Below are 9,161 nucleotides of genomic sequence, written 5' to 3' on the forward strand. Positions count from 1 at the left end.
GTATGTGTTGGTAGCGGCTGGTTTAAATCCTGTTTAGAACGCTACTGATGTGTCATCTTTTTAAATTGTAGTTTTCCATAGCACTTTTCCGACGGTGCACTTATCAGTTCAGAGTGAGTGTCTGCTCACCCTTCAGGTACGTGCTGTCTCTGTATTAAGCGATTGGGTGCGGTATAGTGGGTCGCTGTTATTATTAACGTGTTGCTTCCTGTACCCCAGCTAATCGGCGGCTTTGATGAATGCTCTAAACAGTAGCCTGTGGGAATTATATGTGAGGAATATCCTCTTGTGGTAAGTGTTATGTAAGATGGCTGGAAAATTGTAGTAAAACGAGCATTAGTAACATCTCGCTTCCTTTAAGGCTTTCGTGAGGCGTGGGTCTCCTCTCTCGTCCTTCGGACCGTTCTTTTTGCTCGTTCTTCTGACCATTTCTCTGATCTTCAGCACGATCTCCCTCTCGTTACCACAGTAATTGCACTTCGTATAAACCTGAGTCCATTTTAAGAACCACAGTGTTTGCGCTGTGATCGCGCCGTGGGCCAGCAAACACGTCAACAGGATTTGTATTGTCTACTTCCTTCCTTTTAGAGTGACAGCAAGAGTTACAATTTCTTTCTAGAGTGACAAAGTTATAACGTTAATCTGACTGACTGTTAGTGTATGAAAATCAGTGTATGTGTGTTGCACCAGCTCTATTCTTTTGTCATTCGTTTCTTTAGTTCAGCCTTGTGTATTTTGTTTATTTATTTTGTTATCTAAGTGTGTGTGTCGTTGTTAATCTTGATTATTGTATGTGTATTTAATTTGGCTGTGATATTTTCTTTGTTTATTATTTTGGGGTTTTACTAAACTCAATTGTTTAGTGGTTTATTTATTTTGCTTATTTTATTCCTTCCAGGAACTGAGGTGGCCAGGCGGAAGGACCTTCTCTTGCAGTGTTGTAGTGGTGGTGTTGCAGTGGGTGACACTTTTGAAGTGCCTGCATGTGTGATCCAAGTGCACGGTTGTGTGTGTGTGTGAGTAGGATTGCGCTTTTGGAAAAGCTATTAAGTGGTCCTTCTGCCGGTCGACTCAGCCTGGTTGGTTGGTACATTTATTGTTTTGTTTGAACCTTCCTTTCTTGAGACTCCTCCTACCCTTGTGGGTAGAGGACTGTGTTGGTGCTGCCATTTCATACTGCTCTCTGTTATTTCTCTTGTTACGTGTCATTAAATGTAGCGCTGGGCGCCTTTTTAAAGCAGAACATTTTAACTTTTTGTACATTAATAAACTGTTTATTTAATTATTTTGTACTTGTGTCTCTGACCTCCCTGGCACACACGAACCTGTGACCTAGTGTCCATTACTGGGTTATTTAGATATTCCCTGATTGATTCAGGGTGGCGTAGTCGACAATTATCACCGTAAGCTAGAGTACTTATTGAGAGCCCTTACCGCTTCATGCCACACACTGTTGACAAGCTACTGAATGGCTACTAATAACTAGTAAAGTCTCAACAAACGGACTATCAAAATAAAGTGTTACCAGACATTTTTGCAGCACCTCTCTTCCCAGACTGTCAGTAAGACTCAGTTTAGTTTCTGTTTATATGAAGCCCCTCCTTTTGAAAACAGACCCTGTGCGTGATCCAATATGGTGGCTCCCGGCTGCTAGACTGCAACACTGTAAACAGCTCCAAGATCAAGTTTTCAGATATGATTTTCTCTCTTTTCGCTCACTTTTTTACCCATTTCACATTTTCTCCCGTTACAAAATTGGACTATAACATTATACAACCTGGATTATTCAATGAAGGTATATCATCCACCAACACACGCAGACTTTTCAACTTAATGTATTAATCTTCGATTCAAACAAACTTCATTGGTTCCTGTGGAAGTTCAAACATGCTGGATAACTGTCACGGTTTCCCTGGTTTTCCCTGGCCCTGTCACGTACTACATTTCCCAGCATCCCCCTGGATCCACACCTGCACTCACTTCCCTCATCACCGCAGCTGAACCCCATCTTCTCATCATTACCTCATCACCAGCCTTTATATTCAGCTCCCTCACATGCACTCACTGCTGGGTATGTTGAACGTATCTTGATGTTATGTTCTGGGTCTAGATTGGTTATCTGTCACTGGTTCCAAAGATCATCGGTGAGTGTTTCCTCACTCGGGGTGATTCCAGTGTCGTTGAGAGTTTACCGTCAGCACAAACAGGGGTGGATCCCCGTATCGACGGAGTATCAAGAGTTTGTGTGGTTAAACACTGGTTCCAAAGGTCATCGGCGAGAGATTCCACGTTTCCTCTCTCGAGATGATTCCAGTGTCTATGGTGATCTAGTGTCTACCGAGTCTGCATCTATGTTCCATGCATCTGTGAGTCTTCATTCAAGTTCAGTGTATCTACAAGTCTACGTCTATGTTCCATGCATCTGAGTCATCTCAGTCATCTGAGGCAACTCGACAATCCCCTACTGTGGACTTCGACCGAAAACAGGATGTAAATACAGGTATGTGCGCTGGCTGAAATAACATCATTTTTATTCATATCTTTCACATCTACTGCAGTCAGATTCACCCGTGTTCACTCTGAAGGAATCACTCACATTAGCTGTGCACTTGTAATGACACATCAAGGATGTTAAGAGGCTAAAAGCAGGTTTAAAACTTACCCCATTGAAGTCAACAGGGTGCACATTTTAAAAAGAGGATAACATGGTGTAGGCAACACCGATTTTTGTCGTTGTTCTCTGTACTGACAGCACTCCAAATTTACAAAAAAATTAGCTCAATGTTAAAATTGACCGGAGTTCTCCTTTAAGAGTGTCATTTCCGGGGTCAGTTCTGGTGCACTCCACTGGAATTTTGTAGCATAAGATGTGATGGCAGATTGTAGAACAGTCAAAAGCTGAAATAATAATGTCGTCCTTAATTAGGGCCAAAGCCCTGAAAAGGTGAAGGCCCTATTGTTAACCTTAGGATTATTTATTATTATTACATGGCTTGGTTGAATTCCAATGTAGAATGCGGTCTGTTATCAAGAAATAACAGACCGCATTCTACATTGGAATTCAACCAAGCTGCCAAGCTGCCGCTGCCAAGTATAACACTCCATTGCCATGAAAAACAGAGCCTTGCCATGGACACAGTTCTGTTCACTCTGATTGACAGCTATCAATCCGCTGAAAGAAGTGCGGATCAGCTGTGGCAAAAAAGCCAGAACATGGAAGATTTTAATATTAATTTCAATATTTATGGAGAGAACAAAACTTTTGGATCGTGGTTAATGGCTGTTTTGTCCCCGGTAAAGAAACGGAAAAGAGAACCAAAAGACAACGCAAAAGATGCAAGAGAGGGTAAAAGACACAAAGAGCTGGATGACAGAGAAATCGACAAAATTGAAGAACACAGGCACAAAGTAAACACTAAACGGAGTACGGCATGGGCTCTGGCAGTGTTTAAAGACTGGTTAGTCCAAAAGAATATGTCAGCTGACTTTGATAGTTACGGGGAAGAAAACCTGAATCAGATGCTGCGATCCTTTTATGCATCGGTTAGGGACGCTAACGGAAAAACGTACTCATTTTCAAGTTACATTGCGATTAGGTCTGGGATATGTCGCCACTACACGACAAGGTTTGATATAATGAATAGCGCCACATTTAAATCCAGTAACGGGGTATTTAAGTCGGTCATCAAAAACCTCAGCAAAAATGGGAAAGATGTAAGTTGCCGTCTCCCAACACAGCGAGCAGACTGGTCCAAAAAGTGTGGTTCGACGTCCAGCTGTATCTGGCAAGACAAGGCAGAGAGGGCAATCGAGACTTGAAAAGTGACTCTTTTAATTTAAAACGCGATGAGAATGGCATAGATTTCTCTTGCTCACAACGCTGAGACCAAGAACCACAAGGATGCCAAAGATTCATGTAAAGAAAATTACAGGGGGTGCATCTTCGCTTAGCCTGGCAATCCCAACTGCCCCGTAGCTAGTTTTAAAAAGTATGTATCCCTTTGCCCTCCTGACGAGTTTTTTTTTTTTTTTTTTTTCTTTATTAAGGACCATGTACAATTTCCAACATAAATGTTACCATTTGATGCATTGTACCAGAGTTAGCCATAGGCTAATTTACATCTGCAGTCCATTAAAAAACAAAAAAACATACAAATTTCCCTCAACCCACCCCCCACCCCCTAACCACACATACACAAAACACATTTTGTCAGCACCACATCAATGTCAGTGGGTACATATTTGAGTGGTCTTCAGAAAAGGTTTCAATTTTGATTTAAAACTCTTAAAGCTGCCGTCGGCAACATTTTTTTTTATCATATTCAGTGAAATCGACACTATAATCCGACAGAACAACATAAATAAGGTGGTTTTAGAAAAAAACTTGAGCTTCTAACTCCACCTGGAGCGTGTTATTTGTTTTGCAAAAATCCACCGCTCCCGGATCATCGGGTCCAATCAGCGCAGGGGGGTGTGAGATCTGACTGTCAATCACAGGTCGTGCACACGCCACAGATCCCCCCTTCCTCGCGGCTCGCGCACGTTACAATATCACATGCACACGACACGCTTGAAGTTCTACAAACAAGCTTCCAATTCCTCGGTTATTGCTATGAAGCCTACTTTTTCCGGTGCATTGCGGCAAGTTTTTTGCATGCGCTTGAGCGCGGAATATAGGCTATAGCCTATACATGCACTCAGGATTGAATATAAATGTGTGATTAGACCTAATTGCTAGTCTACTAGTCTAGAAAAATCATATGGCAACTCTAATCAATAGCCTACATTTAATATTTTACAATATTTAATTAGTAATTCATATCCAGCTCTTTACATTAAATTATTGAGTTAGCATAATTAGTTAATGAACTAATAAAATAATAAAATAAAGTTTAAATTAAGATATAACCATATATTTCTATATAGCATTGCTTATTCCACCACACAAAGGACTGTTTATAAGGTGACAATCCGTTATACATGTGAAGATTGTAGGCTGTATCTTGAAGATTTTTGTATCTTCTGTTATAAAGACGAAGATTGACATTTCGTTAATTAAACAAAATAAGAACACAATGTTGCATGTTCTGTTAGATGTGTTTTGACTACTTTTTGTTTAATTATATCTCTAGGTAATGAAGATAGCCTATTAACAAAAATAAATCTTATATATAATATATTATATAAAAAATATTATAGGCCTATATAAACAATATTAAAAAAAAGGGCCTAATTGATTAAAGGTATAGCGGAGGATCTTTCCGAATTTTAGATAAGACCCGCCCTCTCCACTTTTTGAAAAGTTTGATTGATTCACCTGAATGATTGACAATTAGGAGGACCAATAGAATAGGCTATCCACCCGGAAGTAAAAAATCCTCCGCTATACCTTTAATTTTGCTTGATTGGGGGCTGCTTTGCTTAAGCTTTTTGAACGTAGAAATGTGATAAAGGCGTGATAGGCTATCAATTTTATGTGGATAAAGGCATATTTTGAACATGACTACACATGTCCCTATAAGGCCAAGAAAATATGTCGTTTTAACGACATAAAATCTCGTTATTACGACATAATTGAGGGGAAAAAATAATATGTATGTGGCAGCAATGCGTCACTGTAATATATATATATATATATATATATATATATATATATATATATATATATATATTGTATTTTCTATATTTTCTATATAATCTCGCATTATAGTGACTTTAATCTCAATGTTTTTATTTTTTTATTATTGCTTGGCCCTAATCCTCTTCCATACTTACATTTTGAAAATCTGATAATATTTTAAAAGTCTTTTTGTGTGGGCCAGCCTTAAGCTGGGACTCCAGAGATTTATAGCGCACAAACACAACATTTAGAATATAAGCTTTTTGAGATTTAGAAAACAATCTCAGCTATAAATAAAGTCTTGTTTTACAGACAAGAAAAACACAAAAAAATGTAATCACACAAACACTGGAAAATATTGAAGCAAGTTAATTGTTTTTGATCAAACTGAAACAAGCAATTGTTTCCTCAATATATATATATATATTTATTTTTTTTACAAGACACTTTTATTAGTAGTGTCTTTATAACAGCAGGTAGATTTCAGCAGCTATGGGTAAATTTACCAAACAACATTTAAAAAGTAACAGATTAAAGTCAGTGAAAGACAAGTGTAAAAATGAGAGAAGATGACAATTCAACACAATATTTAAATTAGCATTGTATTATCAATCATGTTCCAAATTTTCAATGAATTTTTCTTCTGCTAAGTTGGGTTGTTCAGCCTTTTTGTATTGTTTTTTCTTCATTTTTCGCTCAAACGTCAGACTCAGCCCTCAGAGAACTGCCTGAAGAGGAACTCTGATCTTTTGTCACTGAAACTAGGCACAAAATGTATCTGCAGGATTTCAGAGAAGCCCTCAGACAAACTGGGTGCCACAAATTTTTCCCTACAGAGAAGAAGAAAAAGTCAGAAACCAATCTGCTTAGAAATAAATTAGTAAATAAAGATAAAAGATAAAGAAGCTCGTTCAAAGGTGTGATTTCCTGGCAATATGATCTGGTACAGTGGAATAAGCTCAGCTTGCTGCGGTTCACTCACTTGTAGCTGTGAAACACCATGTCATTGACATGAACATGCTTTGTGGCAGAAGGAATCATCTCACGAAACTACAGCAAAAAAACCAAAAAAAAAACAAGATAACATCTATCAGTGACTGACTTTGCATTTCTGGACTTTTTGCATGTTTACAGTTAGTAAAATGGTATAATTTTTTTTACAGAATTTTATATTTAAAGTCACCATGAAACAGAAGTTGAGATTCTTTTATTATAAAATGCAGTAACTCTTTTCTTCCCTATGGTGGCGTATATCTGAGTGAAAGGGCTTCTCCAATGAGAAGAAAAATAAATAAATCTAGGGCGGGACTTGATTTTGTCCATGGGGAATTGATTAGATGGTTGTGGTTTGCTATTGGTTGATCTCATGTGAGTAACAGGTTGTCCCGCCCTCACGCCAGTTATCACATCATAAGAGAAGAGAAGTGAATTTTCACATTAAAGAAAAAATAATAATAATGATAAATAATTTATAATACCAGTAAATATTGCAATAATAAATAAGTGTTGTTAATTTTGATTTCATGGTTACTTTAAAGTAAAAAACTACAGTAAAGACAGATACCCTGTTGTTATGCTTTGCTTGTTCCAGACTGGTTGAGAAGTTGAAACACCTGCAGGGGACTCCAGCGCTTTGACTGACATCTACATATCTGTGGAGAAAATCATCGATGGTGCCATTTCAGTTGAAAAGACAAAGATAAATAAGCATCTGCTTCGGAAACAGAGGTAGGCACCTTTTTCTCGACTCGGGGTCAGGGTTAGTGTTATCCACCGCTACGCTCTGGCCTTCCTTTAGAGCGCGTTCACAGGCTGACACACACTGCTGCCAGGAGCCAAGCATGTCCTAGAGTTCATGTGCAGATGTCACAGCATTCAAAGGCAGTTAAAACAAGATCCTCTAAATCTTCTGAACCAAATTTGCTTGATCCTGCTCTTGAGATCTACTTCTTGTCTCTGGGTTCTAGGTTCTCTGTTGTGTTAGCAATGTAACAACTCACCCTGTTCACATATGCATAGCCCTTTGGAATGATGTGTGTCTGGAAGAATGTGGATTTGCCCGCTGCAAAAAAAAAAAAATCCCCCAAAAAACAAGGGTTATATCATATAAATTGGTCACCTGGAAGGAGTAAGAGGATAAAACAAACACTGAAAAAAGGCTCACATCCAGGGAATCCCACTGCTACGATGACTTCCTGTTTGGTAGATGTGAGGGATGTATCAGGAGGATCGTAAAGACGCATTTTGGAGTCTAATTTCCTCTGGACAATGATACAAAAAGACAAAACATTATTACAGATGTTTAGTACAGTAATGTCCAAAAAGTTTGGGCCAGTAAGATTTTTTAAATATTTTTGAAAGAAGTCTCTTATGCTCACCAAGGCTGCATTTATTTGATCAAAAATAACACTAAAACAGTAATATGTGAAATATTATTACAATTTTAAAGTAATTTAGTTTTCCATTTGACTATATTTTAAAATGTAATTTATTCCTGTTATGCAAAGCTGAATTTTCAGCATCATTACCCGTCAGTGTCACATGATCCTTCAGAAATCATTCTAATATGCTGATTTGCTGCTCAAGAAATATTTCTTATTATTAATAATGAAAACTGCTTAATATTTTTGTAGAAACCATAAGACATTTTTTTTTAGTATTCTTTGATGAATGCATTTATTTGAAATATATATTTTTTGTGACATTATAAATGTATTTAGTGCCAATTTTGATCAATTGAATCCATCTTTACTGAATTAAAGTATTTGTTTCTTAAAAAAAAAATCTTACTGACCCAAAACTTTTGAATTGCAGTGTGAAGTACCCAACTAAGGTACAAAACATTAGTAACCATACATGTAAATAACACAATACATAAATAACACAATAGACTGTGGAAAACGTGTAAGTGAAATAAAAACATTCAAAAAGACCAATCGTTTACAGGGTCAAACTCTGGCAAGCTGAACTGAGTGGGTTTCCAGCCCAAGAAGTATTCCTCTGGGGTGTGAAACTGAAGACCAATGTTGAGGGCAAACTGAGGGCACAAGAGATAAGGGATAAAAACCTGTAAAGCTATATTATGTCAAAAGCCCACAACATTGTAAAGTTTCCCTTTTTTGATATACTAAAATGGAGCAAGAAAAACACTATCATGCCCTCTTGTGGCCAAACCAGAGAAAAGCTATTACACGTGATTTACATTTACATAAGGATCATGTGACACTGAAGACTGGAGTAATGATGCTGAAAATTCAGCTTTGAAAATGGTTCTTTTAAATGGTAATAATCATTCACAATATTACTGTTTTGACTGTATTTTTGATCAAATAAATGCAGCCTTGGTGAGCATGAGATTTCTTTCATAAACACTAAAATAATTTGTTACATTTATATAGTGCTTTTCTGGGTGCTCAAAACGCTTTACATAGAATGGAGGAATCTCCTCAACCAACCACCGATGGCAGCCATATTACGCCAGAACGCCCACCACACACCAGCTTATTGGTGGAGAGGAGACAGAGTTATGAAGCCAATGAGT

General features: G+C 37.8%; 1 protein-coding gene across 1 annotated transcript; it reads right to left on the reverse strand.

The window, feature by feature from the left end:
* Positions 1-5,974: 5,974 nt before the first annotated feature.
* Positions 5,975-8,792, reverse strand: LOC311091153 (bifunctional polynucleotide phosphatase/kinase-like). Its single transcript, XM_084126946.1, has 7 exons — positions 8,565-8,792; positions 7,785-7,881; positions 7,621-7,682; positions 7,357-7,466; positions 7,185-7,272; positions 6,603-6,670; positions 5,975-6,450 (listed from the first exon to the last, which is right to left on the reverse strand). The coding sequence occupies exons 2-7, from the start codon at positions 7,861-7,863 to the stop codon at positions 6,330-6,332; spliced, it is 528 nt and encodes a 175-aa protein (XP_083983072.1). The 5' UTR covers positions 7,864-7,881; positions 8,565-8,792; the 3' UTR covers positions 5,975-6,329.
* Between the last annotated feature and the right edge of the window lie 369 nt (positions 8,793-9,161).

Source organism: Abramis brama (genome assembly GCF_963993115.1).
Source record: "Abramis brama genome assembly, chromosome: 10".
NCBI classification, from domain to species: domain Eukaryota; kingdom Metazoa; phylum Chordata; class Actinopteri; order Cypriniformes; family Leuciscidae; genus Abramis; species Abramis brama.